Here is a 23,287-nt window from a genome sequence, read left to right as displayed (position 1 = left end):
CAGCACTCACGCTGTTGTGTTTTCCTCCGAGTGACATTATTAATTTACAAGAGCTCAGCAGTGGGTGTTATCCCCCGGTGCTCACAGCAGCTCCTGGGCACAGCAGCTGGGTGCTGCAGGAGGCAGGCACCTGCAGCCTGCGAGCATCGCCACCGCTCAGTTACTCAGACATGGGACGCAAACAAGGTTAGGCTGCAGCAGCTGCAGACCAACAATATCCATGGTGCACATCCACTGTCACACATCGGTGCTTCTGATATGGTGGAGGGAGACACAAGGACCTGGCTTCTTCCTCTGTGGTGGAAGCAGGTCACTGTATTCCCTCCCTCGCAAACAGGTAAACCCAGGAGTTTTCAGTACGAAGATGAGAGGAACCTCACGCAAAATGGATTTAAACCCAACTCCGCTGAGATACCAGGATGCTCCAAACCCCTGTGATGACGCTCCAAACCACCACCTGGGTCCCAGCAGTACAAAACCCCTTCACCTCCTCTCCAGTGAGCAATTGTGAGCTTTCTTCCATGCCTGGAGCCGGGGAAGGGAGGCCAGGCCAGGCACAGAGCCCTTGCATTCCCTCCTCATCCCACTGCCATGCTCAGGGAGCAGGGAGGCAGGAGCATGTAAAACCAAACCAGCAAGTGATTGCACTGGAAAAAAGCAATCTCATTATGAGAGCTAATGAAAGCGAACCACAATTATTATGTAAACAGTGCTGAATCATTAGCAGACGCTATTAAAGCCATTTTTCCCCCCACCGAGAAGAAAAGCGTATTGCCCCATGGCACCCTCAGTTCTGTCTCTAAACAGAGCCAAAACTCAGGAGGAAGCCTGTTTGTTTTCCTGCAGTCCACACTAAACCAGCAGCACAGCTCTGACCCCTGATCAGCATGCTGGGTGCTTGCCAGCTGCTCCCAGTGCCTCTGCCCAGGCAAAGGGACACGGCACTACTGCCTCACTGCCTTGGCTCACCAGGCATCCTGTGCTCCCCCAGGACTGCTGGCCACCACGCTTTAGAAACCCTAAGGTTGGCAGGTACACAAAAAAAATCCAGCCCACACTACTCAGAGCAAAGGCAAAGCCTGCCTGGGTGCCCATACGTAGCTGGCAAGGGATTGATTTTCCATCAGGCTTGTAACTGTGCCTGTTGCTTTGATCACATAAATGCTCTGTCCCTCCCATGGGAATGGGCCAAGGAAAGTCAAGGAAGGTGCAGGAGGTTATTTATCCCCCTTATGGCATGGCTCTCCCTATCAATAATTTCTTTCCAATAGCAGCACTCACCACAATTGGGTGAAGCTGTTTCCTTTTTAGTCTTCCATGGGACAAAGTTACCTTTAAAACAAACAAGCCCACTCCCTTACACAGAGGACACTGCCAGCCAGTTGGCTATAAAGACACTCAAACAAGATCCTCATGTTTGTAGGAGAAGCAAAAAACTGCATTTCAGCCCAGTAAAAATCCTGGCTCCGTCTTTATGTTCCAAGAATGCTGAATCAAAACAGGCTCAACTCTTTTTAAAGAGGAGAGTACAAAGAAGCAAAAAGTTTGTATTAAAACCCATGTAATCTTTTTTAAACACCATTATTAGAACCTGTAGTACCAGCCAAGAGTGATTTATCACCCCCTGTCATCACAGCCTGCAACACAGAGCTTTTTATACCAAACTGTCAATGCTACAAAGCTAAAGCTCCAGCTCATAATTTCTTAAAGCTGGCCCTCTGCTGCCAGCAAATCCCCTAAACCCTGGGATTTGGGGGTCCAGAGCACTGCTGCTCCTCCATCAGTGCCATGCAGAGCGATGTGACCCAACACAGAGCATCCAGCACAGGTTCTGCACTGTGCTTCCAAGCAGGAGGATGTTATAAGTCAGTGTAGGTAAACAAATTACCCAGGGTTATTTCAGCTTCTTTCAAAAGGAAAGTCAACGGGCCATAAAGGCTTTAACTGCATTTTCCGATGCAAGAAGGGACGTACCTTGAGGTGCCTGGTTTTCACAAGGCAAGCGGTCAGAGCTCTCTGAAAACCAGACACCCTGACATTTGGGGTTTTCCTGTGAAGTTGTTACTCTAACACACCCCAAATCACCAGTAATTTCTAGAATAGCAATACAAACCACAAGAGGTTAAACTGACTGCACATTACTTAAACTAACCTAAGGGTGACCCCTGGAAAGGAACAGCTATTGGATGTTGTGGTTCTGTAGAAACTCAATTACCAAAGCCAATTTCCTATGAGCATTTTTAAAAAAGGAAAAAGAAGGAAAAAAAAAAAAAAGGCAGCAACAATGCTGACAATGTGTAAGGCCACATATTTTCACCTCCTGAAAGCTGCAGCCTCGCCTGTATAAGAACTACTCCTATTCCCACAAAAATGTTCAAACATATTTTAAACATTTCATCATTGTTTGCTCCCATCTGAATTTGCTTAAAATCCAGACAATTCTCAGCTTCTAAATTGGAAACATTAAGAGAAATACTCCTTCAAAATCCTTTGCTCAGGGTAGCCCCTCTCCACCATCCACATACCTTTCCAACACCAAAGCCTGAAGAGAGAGAAGTGCCTCCCAGGGAACTCCCACAAATCCGAGGCCATCAGCCACTGCTTGTGTAAGCCACAGAAAATACAAATAGAAAGACAGGAAACGAACAGATTTTATTTCTCTCTTTAGAAGACAGACACCAAAAAAAGTAATTCTAAGAGTGTTTTCAGAGAGGTGGGGAATCTAGCAATGCATTATATTGGGAAAGATGTTACTATAGTTCTAATTTCACACTAAAATCAACACTGAGTAGCCCTTAAATAAGATTGATCCCATCCTCACACACACCTTTTAAGCACCATCTCCATCCTTTCAAGCACTTTGCCAGTGAGGTGATGCTCTGCTGCATCACCCCATCCCACCTCCCTCCTCTCCTGGGACCCATGGAGACATCAGAGGTGACAGACTGCAAGGCATGAACTAGCAGGGAAGATGATTGTGCCAACTATGGCCATTCTCAAACAGAAAACACCAGCCTAAGAAAACTACCACAGCAACATCCTCACGGGGCAAAGCCTGCCAACAACCCACACAGCTGCCACCAGCTCTGCACACATAAAGCCTCCAACACTTTCTCACCAGGTTCCCTCTTCCCAACACGCTATTTTTATCTGAGCACCTTTCCCGGACCAGAAAGATGTAAACAAGAAGAAAATTCTCTGGCACAAACATGGTGCTTCAGCCACAGCCTCTGCAGACTGCACATATTCTGCACAGGCAAAGAAAAACACAAAAATCTCTCCTAGAAAAGCCAAATAGTTTAATGAAACACTTCTTTAACAAACCAGGAAGCAGGTAAGACGGGCTACAACAAAGTAATAATCTCTTTTAATTAAAACACTTGGCAATTAAAAAAAAGAATACACACAGCAGCTTTCTTCCCGAGATGCACAAATCCCAGTGAAGAGCACAAACTGCACCTTTCAGGGTACTAGAGGGGTTTGCCATGGGGCACACAAGGTAATTTAGGGAACAAGAGGGAAACTTACTGGGTCCTTGCATTGCTTAGCAATGGGAGAAGGAAGTTCTCTTCATAATCTCAAAAGAAAGAGAAAGCAGGAGGAATGTGAGGAATGCAAGGAGGTTATTGCCCGGGAGACTGGGACTGGCAGCTCACTCTCAGCCCGGCCTCCGGCGAGGAGGAGACACATCCTGACCTCTCTGGCTAACAAGAATGTCCTTCCCCCCACCAGGGAAAAAAAAAGGCGCAGAACAAAAGCAAGTAATAAAGAATTCTGAATTTTGCAGCAGACTGAATAATCCTGATGCCCGATCCTGGTGCTGCCCATACCTGCAGGAGATGTCAGGGACTGAGTCTGTGCAGCTCAACACACACGCACATCCACAGAAGTCCATGGTGAGTCCATGGGAATGGCTATGTGTAAAGGGGACAGGGGATGAGAACCATACATCTGACACCTCTTGAGAAGCACTGGCAGTCCTTCCCCATCCATGCAGGTTCCAGGGTTGGCAACCCATTGCACAGAACCAGGACGGTGGGGTATGCACAAGCCACCATCCAACACCAAGAGCAGGCTAAGACCACAGACATCACCACCTCAAGGAACTGGGACCTTTCCAGCCTCCTGACAGAGGTCTCAGCCCTACTGGGCAGATGCTACCTGCACCTCCTAGACAGAAAATGCTCATCTTGAACCTTCTCCCATCAGAACCATCTCACACACACAGGAGCGATGCTTCATCCTGGACTTCCTTGGCTCCACAGGTACCAAGGAAATACCATGGCACAGGGGAGATGCTGGGACCCAAAACAGCACCTTGCTGTCGTGTTGGCCTCGCTCTGCTGCTGTTTCAGTATTAATAAAAAGCCTGTTGACATACGAAAGCCACAGAAAATCTCTCTGAAAGTACAAAACAGTACTGAAAACATTGTGCAGAAGGCCTGAGCTGCGCAGTGTACACACGCCTATTCAGCCTCTTAAAAAACAGCTACACGTCTAAGGAAACATCTGATAATTAAGGCAATTTTAACAATAGATAATAATTTGACTATGAATTGTATGGAATGTAATGACTGCTTATTCTGGCAGAAAAAACAGAACTTTCTATGAAGTGTCTGCCAAGGAAAACGATACTCCCACTCAGCCCGGACCAGTGCAAGCAGTTGCTGCTAACCACATGCTTGCGCTGCTGGCTGCTAGGACACGGAGCGCCGCTGCAGCCGCACAAAACCCGAACAAAACCCGAACAAAACCTGGCGCTGCACTCTTGCAGGGAAAAGCAGCGAGGAGAGCGGGCGGCGGGGCCGGGCCCCAGCCGGGAGCCGCCGCCAGCCCCGCTGCGCTCCGGCCAGCTCCCCCCCGATGCTCCCCAGTTGCTAAATGACATTAGGAGCAGCTAAAAATACTTCCAAGCAATTCTCTCATTTACTTTCCCGTGCCAGCACTCGCGCTGGCCGCGGGGATGTTCTCCAGTGGTCACTTCCCCATCCACGCGTGGCCGGGCAATCAGTCCTTAACGCAGGAGAACACCCCCTGCCCGCCAAGGAGCACTGCCTTCCTGGATGGAAACCATGGCAAATAGGTACAGCTGGTGGCCAGGTCACTGCCACACCTTCCAGCAGACCTCAAGGATGGCCAGGTGTTATCTGGTACTTCTCATAACACAGCAAGTCCAGAGCTGCCTCCTGCAAACGACGGCAGCAGGCTCAGCAGTGCCAGACAGCAACACCGGCCTGGAGGGGATCCAGAAAGCCTTTCTCAGAGGCCACATGGAAGAGAAGCATGTGAACAACTAAAGAGGCATTTGCTGAACTTGACATGTAAAACAATGGGCTGGTTCTGGCTGGAGTAGAGTTAATTTTCTTCACAGTGGTTAGTATGGGACTATGTTCTGGATCTGTGCTGAGCATAGGGCTGATAATATAGAATTTTTTTTTTTTACTGCTGAGCAGGGCTTACACACAACCAAAGTGTTTTCTGCTTCTTGTACTGATATGCTGATGAGGAAGTTGGAGGAAGAGACACAACTGGGACAGGTGACCCCAACTGACTGAAGAGAGATTCCAAACAATATGATGTCATGGTCAGTATATAAAGTGGGGGGAAGAAGGAGGAAGGGGAGGACATTTGGAGTGATGGTGTTTCTCTTCCCAAGTCACTGTTACATGTGATGGGGCCCTGCTTTCCTGGGATGGCTGAACACCTGCCTGCCCAAGGAAACACTGAATTCCTCACTTTGCTTGCATGCTCAGCTTTTGCTTTCCCTTTTGAACTGTCTTTTTATCAACCCACAAGTTTTCCATCTTTTACCCTTTTGCTCCTCTCTCTAATCCTTTTGGGAGGGAAGTGAAGGAGTGCCTGTGTGAGATTTGGTTGCTGGCAGGAGTTAAACCCCAACAAACAGCAATGCAAACAAAGCAGCCTACCTGACTGACTAAGGGCAGGACACAAGGACAGAGCACCTATTGACAGCCATAAATACACTGGGGACAAGTGAGCAGCAGGACATCAGGGTACACCCGCTCACAGTTACTTTGGGCAAAGTCCCAGAAGTCCAAAAACCAAGGGTCAAACGATTTCCTCTGCCATGGAGAAAGATCTGCTCTCACAAATAAATGCAGCTGTTCAATTAATTTGGTTTAAACAGAGATTAATTACACTGAATACTTCACTAAGACTAAACAGAGTGCTGCTTGCATCCAGCTCCCTGCAAAGGCAGGCTCCAGGTTCATTCTGTGCTCTCCACCACTGGCAGGAGAGCACTGCCAGGGAGAACAGGGATGACACCACTGAAGGAATTTTGCCAGTTAATTGACTACACTTTCCAACAACAGGCAAGATGGTTTTGTTTTGGTTTTTTTTTTTTTTTTCTCCTTTTCAATCCAGGAAAAGAAACATCTAATTCTTCCAATTAACAGGAAAAGGGAAGGAATTTCCGTCTGTTTAACACCTGAGGGCAAGAAGCAGCCCTTTGAAAGAAAGGTTGGGTGGGGGTTTTGTTTTTTAAATCACAGCCACCTACTGTGGGTCTCCAGATGCCACCGCACCAGCTCACTTTGCATTTCACTCTGAAGCCCCACCAGACCAACCAGGGTAAGCAGCCCCTTCAGATGGTCACTCCGGGGAGTTTCGTCCATCAGGACAGCTCAGAGACACAGGGAATCCATAAGGAACAACACATTCTGTGTAGAGTTTGAACAACATCAGTGGCTTCAGGACCCAGAACTTCCCAAGATGTGACCCGTCCTTGGGAAGCTGTCAAAGTCATCTTAAAAGCAGTTAGAGGCTGGTGCTCTGCCCACACCACCTACTATCTACATGCTATCAGGAGTCGGGTTTCACAAACCAACTGTGTAGACATCAGGTCTACGAAAGCACTGACCTCTCCAGCAACAGCAAGATTGCATCTCAGCACTGCCAGGAGCTTTGCCATACACTCATCACAGGGCTAGAGGGGCAGCAGCCACTGAGGAACACTCGGGTACAAAGCAGCACTGAAGGGCCATGGGTTATGAAAAGCTTCCACACAGATTTATAGCAGCAGTCTGTGTTTATACCTCTAACACCAAAGAGACATAAAAGGAAACAAGTTCTCTATGTCCCACACCACAAATAACCCATTTTACACCTCTTATCATGCAAGCAGTGAGCTGACCAGCTGTGCACTTCCTTCAGAAATGCCTAGGTACTTCAGCAAGATATAACCTGCTATTTATGCATACTCTAATTAGGTCCTAAACCTCATCTAAATAAATATTAAAGTGAACTCCTGGGTAATTATGGTGAAGGAGAAGCCTTTTAATGCCACTGAAATAGCAATGATACAGATAAAACGCCTGCTGGAATGGGCATTCCTTTGAAAGAAAAAATTTTGCATATCTACTGCTCCAGAAGAAAATAAATGTGGCCAAAAAAAATCCATGTGAGATGCTATAAAACCCCAAATTACTCCCATGCCCTTCCAGTGAGGATGAGTTTCACTTGCTGTCACATAGCCCAGCACAGGGACACAGCTGCTTCACTTTACAATTCAAGGCCAACATTTTGTAGGCTCAGTAATCACTGACAAGAAATCACTACACTTACAGAAACAAATTTGCCACAGCATTTAGGACACCTTTTCACAAAGATGCTAGGAAGTTTCTGTCTGCACTGTGATCTAAAGCAACTTGCTAAGAGAATGTGAGAATAAAGCATAATCTGTCAAATCAGTACAAAAATCTAACAAAGAAGTTGATGCACTTCAGACACGAACAACCATGTGTCCACACGAGATTCCATTCAGCCCACTGAAACCTCCCCAAGCTGTCCTCTGCCAGTTTAGTCAGCAGAGAGGTGCCACTACCAGAAATCACCAGTTTCCACCATCATCCCGATGGGATACTTGTCAAAGCACATGGTTCGTTCCCTCACACACATTTATCTTGTTCCCACTGATAGCCAGGCGCCCAGGTAACGGCCTTTCCAAACCACTTTCTCTCCTGATGGAAAACACACCACTTATCACCTGAAACACCACCTGAAATCAAAGCTTTGGCAAGTGACTCTTTTCTGGAGACACAATACACACCACAGACCCCTTACCCTGGTGCCAGACCTCAGCCTCCAGCATTATCACCTGGCCCATGGGACTCCAGTGCCCTGTGCTGATCCCACAGGTGAAGTTCTCCATGCTGATAAAGTTCAACACCAGCAGTGGGACTGGTGGTTACATCTGCGTACACCAGCTGAGCAGCAAGAGGGGAGATCCAGAGCCTCTACACACAACCACACCAAAACCACATGAATTCACAGGGGGATGTGAAACCGCAGCAGGTGTAGCACCCCACTCCAGGTTTAATTTTAAATTCAGTCACTCTTGAGGTACACCACTCTTTAAAGCTGTACACAGCACACCTCCTTTAAAGACTTCCACCACCCTCTCTGAAATACCCTGCACAGCAGGATTACATTTAAAACACAACTTAGCAAGACCTGTTGCTTTCCAAGCAAGGCCAGATACAGACTCCAAGCCCCTGGAACAGCAACATAACCCCGGCAATACTTTCAGCATTTCATTACAGAAAGCCCTTCTTCAGTCAAATAATCTTACCTTGCTCATCACTTTTCTCAAATAGACAACAGCTTTAGAGCTCCAAATGGAAGCCCTGTCAGCATGATCTACTCCTGACATTCTCCAAAGCTCACCAAGTCATCTTAAACAACAATATATAAAATAAGGACTAGGTCAAACCATCCTAATACTGGACTTAAGGGGAAGTCTGCTCACGTTCTGATCCTACACTGATGAGGGCTGGACTCAAATGCAAGACTGTTTATTAGAGACCATTTTACAAAGCAGGCAGAGTGAAGGGGCGAGAGTATTTTAACTGCAAGCAGTCAGACGTTTCTCATTAAAATATTTCTTGGAGAAGTAAACGGGCCTGCAATTTTATTCAAACAGATGTAGGCTAAATGCATATCATTAGTCTGACAATACAAAAGCACAAGCGACTGAAATGATTTTAATTTTGTCAGTGAAAAGGATAATGTATGCATATCTGGAGGGCACACCAATGGTAAAGATTACCCCCAGCTTCTATCTGAGCCGTCTAAAGGTATTTACTTGGGGTCTGTCTGTGTTGTGACAGTGTCCCAGACCGAAATGAATGCCTCCAACACTCCACATTTTTGAGCCATTCAGTCATGCATTTTTGTTATTGTTGAAAGTAGTGCGAAATTGCAGTGCATGAGCTGGAGTCCTTGGTGGTCTCCGAGGATTCCAGCTAAAAAGGCACTTCCTTTGTTCCGCGGAGAATGCGGTCCAGTAGGTCATTCAGAAGGGGAAATAAAAGCAGCGGCCCTGGGAGGGAGATGAAGGATGAAACAAAAAGAATAAAATGTTTTGGGTGTGAGCACATTAGCTACCATTTCCTACTGCTGCCGGGTGCGAGCACTCCTGTCCCCGGGATGCGCAAGTACCTCGGGACGAAGGTTGAGGGAAAGAAAAAAGAAAAAGAAAGGGGAAAAAAAAAAAAAAAAAAAGAGAGAGAAAAAAAAAAAAAAGGAGCCGCGTCTCAGTCCCTCCGCCAGCAGCCGCCGGGCACCGGGGCGGGACGGGCCGCCCGCTCCCCGCCGGGCGAACGGCGGCCCAAGGGCAGGAGCGCCCGCGCCGCCGAGCCGGGAGCGGGGCCGGCAACAGGCGCGGTCCCGCCCGGCACGGCCCGGCCCGGCACGGCACGGCACGGCACGGCGGGCGGGCACCGCGCCGGGACCCTCCGCGCGGGACGGGCGCCGAGCTCCGCGGAGCCGAGCCGAGCCGGGCCGAGCCGGGCCGGGCCGGGCCGGGCAGCGCGCCCCGAGCCGAGCCCCGGGCCCCGCTCGGGGGAGCCGGGCGCGCACCCCGCGCTCTCGGCCGGGCCGGGCGCGCACAAAGGCGGCAGCGGCGATCGCGACTCACCGCTGATCTCGTGGCTGGGCGCCTCGCTCTGGCTGAAGCCCTTGGCGGCGTAGAGCCTCCGCACTTCGGAGCAACTTTTGGCGCGGGGCTCGGCGGCCAGCAGCAGCGGCAGGCTGAGGGCGGCCAGCGCGCACAGGAGGGGCGGCAGGCAGCCGCGCCGCCGCGGCATGGTGCGGGCGGGCAGGGGCCGCCGGGGCCGGGCGAGCGCGCCCCGAGGCTGGAGCCGGCGCTCCGCCGAGCCTGCCCCGCCGCGCCCCGCAGCAGCCGCGCCCGCTGCCCTGCGCCCCGCTCCGCTGCGGCTCCGCTCCGCTGGCCCGGCGTGCGGCGGCGCTCCGCGAACTTGGCCCGGCAGGAAGCACATGGGGTGGTGGTGGAGGAGGAGGAGGAGGAGGTGGAGGGAGGCGGGGAGGGCGGCAGCCAAGCAGGATCGCGCAGGGCCGGGACAAGCCTCTGCAGCCCCCGGGAAAATCAGGAGCTGGGATCCGCCCGCCCAGCGAGGCGGAGCGGAGCCCGGGGCTGCCCGCCCGGCCGAGAGCGCGGGCGCTCCCTCCCGCGGGGAGCCCCGGCGGCCGCGGCGGCGCTCGGCCCGAGGCGCTCCCGCCCGGCACCCGCGCTGCCACCCGGGCCAGCTCCGGAGTGCCCCGCGAGGGAAAGAGGGATTCCCCGGGAGGGCTGGAACGGCTGGCTCTGCTGTGCCTCCTGAACTGGAGCTGTAGGTGGTTCAGCTCTGCCCCAGGTTTAATAGGTTCTCTAGGCTGATGAATTTTGACATCGCTGTGACAGGTCTGAACTATGTGCATGAAAGACTTGTCAAAACCGACATTTTTCCACCAGTCTTCTGTTTCCAAGAGTTTAGCAGGGCAAAGGCCTCAGGAACATTGACATCAAGGTGCTCCAGTCACTCCTTCATACCCCAGCTCAAGCACAAAGACACATGCACAGATGTAAAGAAGCCCTGCTGAAACCTTGGACCAGAGTCCAACAGTTGCTCCTTGCTTCAGTTTACTGAAAAATCACAGACATGGTATTGCAAGAATGACAGGCACTGTCATAATTTCACAGGGCTGCAATGTCACTTAAAGGGTCTGCTCAACCCTTGCTGCCTGTCATGGTGAGGTCTCCTTGTCCTTGTCCCCTGGGTGCAGGTGCTGCATGGGGAGCTCTGCCCTGCTGCAGTGTCCGTGAGTCTGTGCTCAGTGCTGTGTCTCAGCACAGATCCATTTGCCCCAGGACAGTGTAATGGCCTGGTGATAACATCATTGAAGAAAAATAAATGTGCAGCAGCTTACAATACAATGCTCCTCCATGAGCTTAATTTCTCCCTTTTTGCCACAGTGGAGAAGGAAAGGCTGAAACAACAGCAAAGGAAGTCACCAGCTTCACCCCCTTGCTTCCAAGCTTTTGCTACCAAGAGTCCTGGTGGATCAGGAGGAAAAGCTCCTCTGTTTATTTCCCCTGTGTGACCAAAGCACAGCCATGCTGTCCTGCCAGGCACTTCTCCTAGGAACAGGATGCTCATCTAGCTCTGAGCTTTCCAGCGGCGACGATGGCAGCTCACCACAGCCTTGGGGCAGCACAGGCTGCTGCAGTCACAAATCACACACCAAAAGCAGGGGAAAACCACATTACCACAGCCCAGCCTGTGCCAGCCACAATGGAGAGACTCGTGCTGCAGCAGGGCTTTCCTCTGCCTGGATGCAGGGAGCATCCCCTGGCTGCACAGAAAATGGGCCCCACCATCACCAGGACAAAAAATAAAAAATGGAATTTGCTTTATCATGCTTTTAAAAGTCTCTACCAGCCATCCTGATGGAAAGGAGTGTAGGGATCTCAGTCATCCTGCCATCCGCTGGGGCCACTCACACTAAGCTGGTGAGACAAGCCAGGCCAGAAGTTCTCATGAAGTTATAAAGTGTCCTGAGAAAGAATAATCCTCTAGGATCTGGCCCTGCAATGTATGACTGAGTTCTGGTTTTCAAAGCACTACCTCACCCTCCCAGCCTTTATTTGAAGAGACAATGTGAATTTTAAAGAGAACTCAGCAGGGAGCACTGCATTTTTTATTCCAAAGTGAGAGAGAAAACGAGAGTGAGAAAGTCTGTGGGGTTAGAGACAGCTTGCCATTTGTTGTTTCTCATAATCCCATACCTCGGTGGGATTTAAGAAACCTCCTGAAAAACACGGAGGATTTTGTCAAATACTTGCTCAAGTAGTTAAATCAAAGGCTGAAGCAAAACAATGGAACTGCCTGAAAATTTTCATGAAAAACTTTTTCTTTTTTTTTTTCTTTTTTTAAGGAATGGAAAAAGTAGCCTCTCTCAAAAGAGAATTTTTTCCCTGAGTTTTTTGCCTCCTCCAGCATTTTTGCACATCTGGCAGACCCTCCCCAGCCCCCTCACCCCAAACTGCTCAAGCAATTTCCCTTTCCCAGGAGAAAAAAATTGAGAAAAGCAGAGGAAAAAACTCGTGTTTTAATTTTAAAAAGACAGAAAACTTCTGACTTTGTATGTCCCCCAAAACTCTGTTCTCTCCATATGTATTCCTGTCCCCAGACTGTGTTTATTTTCCAGCCCTATCTCAAAGCCTGCTGTGGTGACACAGGACGCTCCTCCATCCTGGGTTCATGTCCCCATCTCCCCTGCCTGGCAGAGAGTGCTGCCTGCTAAACTTTCAAAGCTGTCTCGTCTCATCTGTGAGCCTCCTCTCCTGTTTGGGGGGATCCCAGCATGTCCCCCTCACCAGTGTGGGCACCCCAGACTGGGCAGAGCCAGCTGCAGCCAGGACCTGCTGGCACAGCCATGGCTGGCCCTGGCACAGGACACAGTGACGAGGTGACATCAGCCCCGTTGTGTCTGCACGGAGCCTCTTCCAGCGAGTGCCACGGACCTTGCACGGCTTGGCGCTTCAGATTTCTGTCATCTCACTCAGTCAAAAGGTTGCAGCCCTGCCAGCTTTTCAGAGAGAAGGGCAGGGAAGGAGAAGCCAGAGAGGATGTTTCTCCACAGCTTCTTTTCACCTTCCTCCTGTCCAGCTCAGACCTCCAGCCACACTGCTCCTGCCCAAGCCTTCATCCACTCAGCAAAGTTACGTTGGTTTCATTAAAACCACTTTGAATCCACTCTAAAGGAATCAGCACAAACCCTCCATGGGGGTGTGGTTAAACCATGATCAATCTTATTGGTATCAACTGAATCCACTGGCTTACACGAAAAGTTGGTACAAGTAATTGCCAGCTGCACAGGATTCCCAGCTTCAGTTGCAACTTCAAGTTGGCAGGAGTGGAGCAGTTCTCTAGCACTGGCGAATCTTGGCAGCAGAGAGGAACACCAAGCCTAGCTGCAGCACCAATTACATTCAAAAATCCCTTTGGAGTTATATGAAGGCTTAAGCTTTTGGTCTGATTTAATTCTGGTCCTGGTCACAGGTTCTGCCACAACCTTGCAGTGTTTCCAGTCATTTGTCAGGGAATTTACTGGGGGGTTGTACTCAAATTAAGATTTCAGATGTAGCTGTTTAGGAAAACCTGGCTGAATGCTATCCTTGGCCTGGCTGTCATTAAGGATGATTAAATCCTACACTCTGGTAGGAAAGTCTGGGCCATAAGGAGGTCAGAAAGTGTTGAAAGGGAACTGGACAAACATGTCTTCCCAGCTCCAGCTCATCGGCAGGAGATGGCTGATTGTAAACCCGAAGCAGGCGAGTTCCTGCGGCAGAGCAGCCGGGCTGGAATGAGGGATGCTCAAGTGGAAACAGTCTCCTTTGATAAAACCCCAGATACCACAAATTTAGGGGTGTTTAATCCAGGGCATCTGTCATGAGGATGGGGGATCCTGCTGGTTGCAAAATGATGGTCTGAATCTGGTTTCTGAATATCAACAGCCCGATATTTTAGGGCAAGCAGATCTAGTGCTTTGTCATGGGCTGATGTCTCTATTTATTTTCATCACTTATTTTTATCCAAGGGCTACTTCACCCTATGCAGAAGAACAGAAACCTCCTGCAGAAACTGCTCCACTCTGGGGCAAGGGGTAGGTTGCTGGGATAGCTCCTTTTTGCCTTCTGTAGATGGGTGTGAGGGGCTGTGCACTCTGAAGAAAGATAGAAAGATGCTGAAAGGACAGGGGGATCAGGCTGGCTGTGCAGTGAGGCTGCTGTTAGTGTCACTCAGCTTCCCATGTCTGAAACAGCTTGCAGTGCACTGGGCTTCCTCTGAAGACCTCAAGACCATCTCCATTTTAGGGAATGCAAAAGTTTGCCTCCTTCCCCAGAAGGACAAGAAGTCATCCCAGCCCTGTCCCCAGGCACCACAGGAGGAGACCTGGGGACACACAGCTTTGAAGGGCACAGGAGTGCACTCACTTTCACAGATTTTCATGCCTGCACTCCCTAGCTCTCCCAAAAGTGACTGTGTGGCAGATGGCTCTGACGTGTAGCACACTCACACCCAGAGGATAAAAATATTTTCCAACAGATTCCTGGCAAGTGAACGTCAGTCACCATTGCTCCAGAGCTGGCCATGGCTTCCTCTCCTCCTCAATCCCCCATCTGGGGGTGCAAAGAGGGTCCCCAGGCTGCATTTCCCCAGTGGCATCACACAGACCAGTGCTGACAGCTGGGCTGACATCCCAGATCTGTGCTGACTCACCTTCCACAGCACAGCATTCCTGGGGACATGTCCCCATCCTCCCTGCCCCAGGGCCTTACATCTGGCTGCCACTGGCGAGGGGTGAGAGGTGAGATGGGACCCTGTGTCTGCCTCACCCGGGCCTGTCTCAGTGTGATGACAGCCATGACGTTTAATTCTCCATCCACACTCACATAATCTTCCTGTGGCCATGAAGTGGGGCTGCAGTGGGGACTACTTGAGGCAGGGGGATTGAGAGGGCCCAGTGCTTGCAGGGCAGAGAAGATGGGTAGCACAATTCAAGGATGACAGAGGAAACAAGCCCCCAGCTCATTCCTGCATTTCCATCCCTTCCCAAAAGCAATCCCCTGTTCAGCCCTCCCTCGGACATTCTGAGCTGTATTTACAGCAGGTATTGCTGCCTGCGCTGATTTATTTTGCTTTTATTCTACTCCTAAGAGTTGGTTCAATGGTGGTGCCTGCCTGGGACAGGCACTGCCAGGGTAGGGGCAGAGTGAGGTTTGTGGGTGCTGTGAGCAGTGGCACTGCCAGCCCACACAATCCAGAATGTGCAGCCTCCTGGTCCACAGATAAGCTCATCACCCATCTGGAGGGGTCACAAAACTCTGGAGCTGCAGAGATTAAGACTGGAAAAAGCATCAGACACCTGATGCCTTCCTCTCTGGCCCAGAAAAACCGACCTCAAGCTGTCCTCTCCCTGTCTGTTCTCAAAATCCCTCCGTAGTCAGTCCCAGCTACTGACTCGGTATTTCGTTGCACAAAAGCATTTCTTAATGGCTAACCTAAACCTCCCTGGCCAAAATTCAAGCTGGCTATCTTCTTCCTCCTATCTCCTGTACATGGAGAAAACATACCCTGCTACTGGCAGAGCCCAAAGCTCTTGGCACATGTGGCTGGTACAGCATGGCTGGAGATAGCCCCTGCTGCTCTTGGTGGTCCCACCAGCTCTGGGACTTGGCCCCTGCAGACCTGGGGTAGAGGGAAAAACCCCAAGCACTATTTGGAGCAGCAGGAAATACTCTTTGACATGGAAAGGAGAGAGAGGGAGAGGCATGTTCAGAGCAGCAGATAACCCAGCCAGCTGGCACTACTTAAAAATGAGTAATAGCTACATATCACCTGAACTCCCTGGTGCCAGCTAAAACACTGGAGCAGAGCCAGGAGAAGAGGGAGCCTGTTGCCCCATAGTTGTCAGCAAGGCCATCCCAGTCCCCTCGGATGCTGAGCATCACCTCTCATGGCAGTTGCTGCCCGTGGGCTGGCAGCTGGTCCCCACAGCAGCCTGGTTTCCATGCTCCAGGCCATGCTGTGCTTGTCTGGGGATGGAGCTGCACTGTGGTGGTCAGCAGAGAGGCCAGAGCTGGCTTTTGACAACTTTGGAAGATCAGTGTGAGCTTACCAGGGGGAGCTCCAGAGGTCTTAATTACTGCAACCAGCACTTCATCTGGGGCCTCCCATTCCCCTCCAAGCACTTCCACCTGGGCACCAGTCCAGCAAGCGTTTGGTTTGTAGACATCTGCCTCGTTCCAGCAGGGATGTGCATCACTGCCTTTGAGGTTTTTGTTAGCAGAGGAGAGCAGAAGTGGCCAACTCCTTTAATATCACCTGAGATGCAAAACAGGTCAAAGGAGAGCAGAGGGAGCACCAGCTCTGAGCAGGACATCACCCAGTCCTGTTCTGTACCAGCCTTCAGTATCAATGAAATAGATATATAAAAAAATAATTATGAACCTTTCTTTTTTTTACCCTCAGGCACTCTTTTAACTCTTGTTTATAGGCTATTTCAAAAGAATTTGTAAACACAGAGTGGAAAATGTGTGTGCTACACAGGTGGAAGTAAACAAAACCTGCTTTAACTTCCACTGCTGCAGGCAGAAGGTCCTGGCAGCACACACTGCTCACCCTCTGGATCACCTGGCTGGACAGGCTGATGTGGCTCCTGTTCCCAACACTGCACTGCTGGAAGCAAAACCCTGGGATGCAGGGTTGCAGGATGCAGAATGGGACACAGGATGAGTGTTGCCTTAAGTCCTGCTCCTTGAGAGGACTCACCAGACTTTGTCTTGGATCGAAGTGATCACAGCTCCTGTCCCACTCCCAGGTTCCATGCCCATCAGAGAGTATAATGCAGGTCCCAGAGGGTGCAACCCTCCTCACCATCCCAGCCCCTAAATGGATGAAGCACCATCCATACCACAGCAGGGATGTACAGCCCTTGCCTTCAGCTCCATCCTCCTTGTCCATCAGGGCTGGGGCAGTACACTGACTGCTGGACATTCATGGTTATATCATTGCTGCTTGAAATCCCTTTTTTTTTTTTTAATCTTCTTTTTTCATTCTCCTCCATTCTTGCCCCTCACCCCCCATGGTTTAAAGTTTTCAAATGAAAATATGCAAGTTGTGACTTGCGGGTAGTGAGTCGGGGCTTGCAAGGAAAGTGGGAGGGGAGGAGAGAGGAAAAGAAAGAGTGATCGGCTCAGAATGCCAGCAATTGTTTTTATCCTTTCCAGATGAAGGGAAAAGATCATGTTATTTGTTCAGCATACAGTTCCAGATTTTCAGGAATGAAATCTGAGAGCAACATGTCAACGGTCTGTCTTGAGAGCTGGGGTGGATGGCGGCCTTTGTGCTCCCAAACACCAGCAGGGCCAGCACGCTCAGCTGAGGAAAAAAAAAGGCTCCATTCTCACACTCTGAAGTGGTGGCATTAGATATCAGCAAGATAATGGGCCCAAGGCCTAGCCCTATTTCTTCTCCCAACCCAACGGCCCCAGGCTGCTGGCTTTGATGTACTCATTTATTTGCCTTTTCCTCTCACAGATGATATTTTTAACCGGTATTGCGGTTTGGGCATAGACTGGGGAGAAAGGAGCGGGGGGGAAAAAAAAAAAGTCATTTTATTTCAACAGCTGATCAGGAGAGAAGAAAGGCAAAAAAGATGAAAAAAAAAAAAGCCCCAGCCATTGGTTAGCCTGCAGGTCGATGTTTCCTGCTGTAAATCAGCCAGGACACGGTGGTCTCGCAGCTGGAGGAAGATCCTGCACCAGCCTGGGCAGACATGGAGGACTGCACAGCCCAGGCACAGGGCATTTGCACTTGAATCCCGAGGGAGCAGGAGCAGATAGCGGGGTCAGCGAGGTGGCCAGATTCATTCTCGCAGGGCTGATTGATGTGCGGGCGCTGTGGGTGGCCCCGCATGGGATGGGGACAGCGGGAGCACCACTGTCCCCCTGCTGTGCCCAGGGCTGCCCGTCCCATCCCTTGCCGGGAACTCCAGCAGGCAGGCTGGGAGCACCCGTAGCCTTCAGACACATCCAGGGTAGGGTGGGTGAAGAATTAGGAGAGGGAGAATGCAAAAAAATAAAAAGAAAGGACTTTTCTTGATACCTTATTTGACTTCTCACAGCCTGTGTGGGAGCAATGCTCAGCATCCCCAGGTGCACAGGCTGGGAACCTCCCAGGATGACCAGTGCAGGGCTGGGCACAGCCCCACATCTCCTTCCTCTGGAAAAACGTGTCTTGGAGGAGGTGAAGACAGCAAAACACCCTCTGCAGAGCCTTTCATTGGAGGACCTGGCGTCCTGCTGGCTGTTATGTCCACAATTTCCACTCTTGGCTCCATCTTGGTTTGAGAGAGCAGCTCCACGGATGTCCCCTGTGCCATGCTCAGGCCTCACCTCCAAAACCACTTCTGTGCAAAATCACCATCTCTCCTCCCTGCAGCACCCTCCCCCACCTGCCCTCCACCAAAACAACCAGCTCTCGTGGATCCTGTGGTGCAGATGCTCACCATAGATTCTTGTACAAGAGGGGAAAAAAAATACTCAGCAGTTTTTGCTATTCATGGGCAAAAAAATGTTCCCTATGGAAAATTTCCTTGTGACTCACATCTCTGTTTCGGTTGAGAAAGAGAAGCATCAGGTAGCTGTGTGCCTGCTCTTCTCCTGTGACATGGGTCTCTCTGCCTGAAAGTAACCGTAAGCAAAGCTGAGATCCTGCAATTTAGGTTTCACAATACTTAATGTAAGTGCCTGGCACTTGAAATTGTTGTCTCAGCTCTTTAAAGAAGTTTTTTTTCCTCCCCAAGTCCCACAGCTGCAGTGGGAAAACTGAAAACTTACACCCAAGTCCTGCAAAAAACAGATGGCAGGAATGGACATCCTAATTAATTTATTAATTTATTAATTTTTAAGTATTTAAAATTTAATTTGGTTTCTAAGTCAGGCCTGGCTCTGCCAGCCAGCTCTCACACTGCTGGGATAACAATATTGTGACATTTACAATGACACCAGCTCCTATGGGTGTTTTTTTCCCAGAGCCTGTTAGCTGGCACACATGTCCCAGAGACACAGACATGCTTCTAAGTCACCTAAGCCACATCTCAGTTGGAGGACCTGGTGCAGAATGGGCTCCTCCTTGCTGGGACATGGTGCAGCCTCAGTCTGTGTCTTGCCAGAGGTGGGTTGTGCAGAAAGGTGTGCCCCTGTGACAGCAGTACTGGGGTAGGGGATGTTCTCAGCCCCCATAAGTATGCTTCAAAAGCAGGACCATCTGGCCTCTCTCAGAGGGACATTTTCAAGTGGAAAAAATATAAAAACAAAGAGTTTAATTAACCTGGACATCACCATTGGTATGTACCTGCCCAGGACCCCATGGAAGAGTGGAGGCTGAAGGGAAAAAAGAGCATGGGAACATGACAGGAGGTGAAGTATCAGCACCTTTCCATTTGTAAGCACCTCAGGAACACTGAGCAAATTATGTTTTAACACTTTGTCTAACCATGATTATTTTGGGATGGAGCACCACAAACTGCACAAATCCCTTGGCCAAACACTACCCAGGGACAGGTAGCACTGGTGGAGACCCCTTAAAAGAGGCAGAGCAGGTTTGGCTGGGCTGACATGCAGAGCATTCTCTCATCCCTCCTGCATGCTCCAGACACCCTCTGAAAAACACCCTGGCCATGGCTTGCTCTGACCTTGCTTTGCACCCCCAGTAGCAGTGATTTCCCTGCCCCTGCTCATGCATCCAGCTCTTCCCTTGGCTTTCACAGTGATAATAGCAGCAAGCCCAGAGCCCATCCAGGCACTCCTGACAGCCCTGCATACCATCCACATGCCCATCCCACGCTGTCAGGAACAAGATCAAGAGCAGAACATTAACCAAAATGCCATGTGAGGCTGTGTGAAAGAAGTGGTAAAAGGGGAATCCACTTATCCTACAGTCAGCAGACAGGAGCATCAGGATCTTGAGTTCCTCCTTTAGAGATTGGATTAGCAGGTCAAGACCACAATAACCAGGAGCTTCTGCCAGACAGTCACCAGAGATGGAGTCTGGCAGCCCATCAGGCAGTGGGATCAATCAGTCTCCTTAAGAATAATTAAATGATCTGTCTATATCATGCTTACGAAGGCTGTAAAAACAAATTTCAGAAGAGAAGCAAGGAAACTACACAGAGGTTTGAGCGAGTGTGCAGGATGAGCTACAGAGCAGTGGTTGTTGTTGTTTATTATTATTATGGTTATCATTATCATGTTCTCACATACAAGGGCTCTTTGCCCCCCTAGGAGTGAGTGACTGTTGTGGAGGTCTCTGCAGAGGGAGGTGACACCAAGACCATCCAACAGCCACACACAGAGGAGTTGGGGCTTCCCTCCTTCCCTCGGTGCTCAAACCCTAGCTGCACTCTGTGCTGAGACATCCCAGTGCTCCTGCCTCTCCCTCATGCCTTGCTTGGTCCCCCAAAGCTGGGGACTTTGGCTCATGCCACGTACAGCAGCCACTGGCATCTCCCCTCTGTCCCTGTCACCTGCACCCCTAGAGCAGTGGCCCCACAGGGGGATGAGTTATTCCCCAGCTTCAGTGGGCTTGTCTGGCCCTGGAAAAGACATAAATTATTAGTGGTGAAACCCTTCAGCCTCGTGATGCAGCAACAGCCTGACAGGAAGCAACAGCTTCCCACAGAGCTGGAGATGGGACACTGGTGACAAGAGTTTTTCTCCACTTTTCTGCTCTTTTTTACATTTTTAAAGAAACTTTTTTTTTTTTTTGCAGTCACACATTTGGTGTCTGCAGTGTGGTTTCCATAAACATGGCACAGCTTTTACAATACTAAATAAAGCAGCATGGAAATCCCATGTCTGAATTTGCAGACTTGGAGTGTTTAAAAGGTGCAAGACCCATGTCTCTAGTTATTCTTTCACCAGCAGATATGCTGCTGCTAAATATTTGTCTCCAAGCTGTGTGACACAGCCACCCCATGCAGCCAGGCTTATTTCCCTGTTCAATCTTTCTGCTGGATCACCTCCAGCTTTAAGGTAATCCCTGTTATGTTATTGAAATTTCTCCCTCCCAAAGCAGCTTTGTGTTATGGCCCCTGGACTGGTCAAGCCCTCAGCATCATCCTCACATGCCAGAGCAGAGCCTGGTGCCATGGATTTCGTCCCCATTGTGACTCTCAACAAGCTGTTACCTCTGCCATGGCTTGCCAAGTGGGTCACCACCACTGCCTAGCCCAGGCTTGGTGTCCCTTGCTCCGTGTGGAGCATCCCAAGGCAGTGAAAGGGCAAGAACCTGAGCCCACACAGCTGGATTGCAATCCAGGGGGAAACAAGACAGGGCTGCCCTGCACCCCAGCCTTGGGCACTGAAATGCATCCAGCTTAGAGCAAACAGCCCCTGGTTCCCAAAGCCAGCCAGGCTGGCTGGTGGGAGCTCAGGGCAGCAGAGCCCTGGATCCTTTCGGAGCTGTGCCTTAGGAAGAGGCAGCAATTAAGGAAAGAGCTGCTGGCCACAGGCACAGAGCAGCCCCCTTGCTGCCCCTGGTCCTTCATTAACAAACCAGTGTCACCCACAGGCCTGATCTGACCCTCTCTGCAATTAACCAGGCCAATTAGTGCCTCTACTCTCTGTAGGACAGCATCTCCCTGCCCCTCGCTGCCCAGCCTGGCTCTCTGAGCCCCCAGCATTTGCTGGCAGCCCTGGCAAGGGCTCCTGTGGCCACTCAGGTGGCAATGCCAGCCTGGGCTTGCAGTATCAGCAAGGTGATGAGCAGATCCTTTACAGGGGGTTTCACACCACCAAGGCTGGTGACACCAGTGGAAAAAATCCCCTTCCCTTGCCCTCCTGTTCTATCATCCTCGTCACGAGCAGAACAGTCAGGAATCTGGAGCAAGGGCCCTGCTAGAATGATTGAAGAAAGCAAGATACTGATACTTTGGTGGGCTGGAAATAGTATTCCCCTCCTCTGACGTGGTCACAGGAGGCTGAGCACAGCAAAGCCATCCCTGATGCCTCTGTGGCACTGCCATGGCAAAGCGTCCATGCTGGTTACCACATTCAGGAGATATTTATCCCACACACAGTGACAGGCAATAGCAGGAACTTCCACCATGGGTCTGGGACCCTGGGCCAAATCCTGGATTGTTCCACAAGTTTCAGCTCAGCATCATGAGTCACTAATGCCACCATTCTCCCTTTACTCTTTTTTTTTTTTTTCCATAAAACTTTGTTTTTCCATCAAATGAGAACAAATACACCCAATACCAGGAATTTTGCTAGATGGAGTCCAGATGACAAGTTCCCAGAAAATGCTGTCAGCTGCTGAGATTCAGATTCAAGAGACATCATCCAATGTTAACCATAAACAACAAGGGCAACAAAATGTCTGGCAGATCTTGAAGTGACACGAGATGCCTGCACTCCACAACAAACCCGTTTCACACCACAGGAAAGGTCACCACTTTAATCCACTTCTGGGTGGAATGTACACAAACGTCATTCTTCTTCACATCTGTAATTAAACAGCCTCTTGCTTTGCTATCCCGCTCATGTTTATTTTCCCATTTACTAACATGGTGGATGGTAATATAATATGACACTGAAAGGATACAGGCTGCTACAGGCAGGCTTTCCACTTCCTTCTAGTGATTACCCTGCAGAGAGCTGGAGCTGATGGTTGTGCTGCTTGGATCCAGCAGTGATTTCCTTTCTGGATGTGCAGCATCTTTGCACATTGATATAATAACACCAGAGAAGACAGTGAAAACAAACAAAAACAAATGACAGAGATCCCTAAATGTGTTGACTTGTTGCAAGAAGTTGCTGAGGTCTCTACTGGGCTCCTACAAGGGAGAAGACAGCAAGTAAACTGGGAGGTTGAGGCTAAATCTGTACTTCTGCCATGAAAAATCTGGTTTTCAGCACTGGTAATGTGCTGGATCACTTGAGAGAAGTCTTCCTTCTCCCTGTGGCCACCAAGAAGCATCTGAAACATCACTGGATAATCTCCAGTGGGGCCCTTCCTTCCCCAAAAAGTGCTCTCGGGTACCAGCGCCAGCTCCAGCCCCACCACACAGTGCCCAGGAGGAAAAACCCCACACCAGCAAGAAAGTTTTTTCCCTCTCCAAACCTTCTGGGCTGCAGTGCTGGCACATGGCTCACAGGGAGCCTCACCAGGAGCTGGACATGAGGGCTTTTCAGGGAATGGCATTACCTGTCAGGAAAGACTGTGGGATGCATCACTTTGCAGCCCAAGCATGGCCATGTACTTCAGATCCTAGCACGCTCTCAGCAAAACAACACCAAGATGTTTATTTTCAAAAGGACACAATGTTTGACAAAATAAATGATATTTGATTAATACCCACTGCTTTTCTGGAGTTTTTTTTGAAGGCAGTAAATTTGCTGACTGTATAAACATGC

General features: G+C 50.0%; 2 protein-coding genes across 2 annotated transcripts in view; both read right to left on the bottom strand.

Moving 5' to 3' along the window:
• GPC4 (glypican 4) overlaps positions 1-10,301 on the bottom strand; it is a 67,209-nt gene extending 56,908 nt beyond the window's left edge. The window contains exon 1 of the mRNA XM_021548377.2: positions 9,941-10,301. Within this exon, the coding sequence (XP_021404052.2) occupies positions 9,941-10,301 (361 nt within the window). The remainder of the gene's footprint in view (positions 1-9,940) is intronic.
• PLS3 (plastin 3) overlaps positions 1-23,287 on the bottom strand; it is a 763,062-nt gene that overhangs the window by 571,126 nt on the left and 168,649 nt on the right. The gene's annotated exons all lie outside the window — the stretch shown is intronic.

This window comes from Lonchura striata, chromosome 14 (genome assembly GCF_046129695.1).
Source record: "Lonchura striata isolate bLonStr1 chromosome 14, bLonStr1.mat, whole genome shotgun sequence".
NCBI classification, from domain to species: Eukaryota; Metazoa; Chordata; class Aves; order Passeriformes; family Estrildidae; genus Lonchura; species Lonchura striata.
This window is presented reverse-complemented; position numbering and strand designations above follow the sequence as displayed.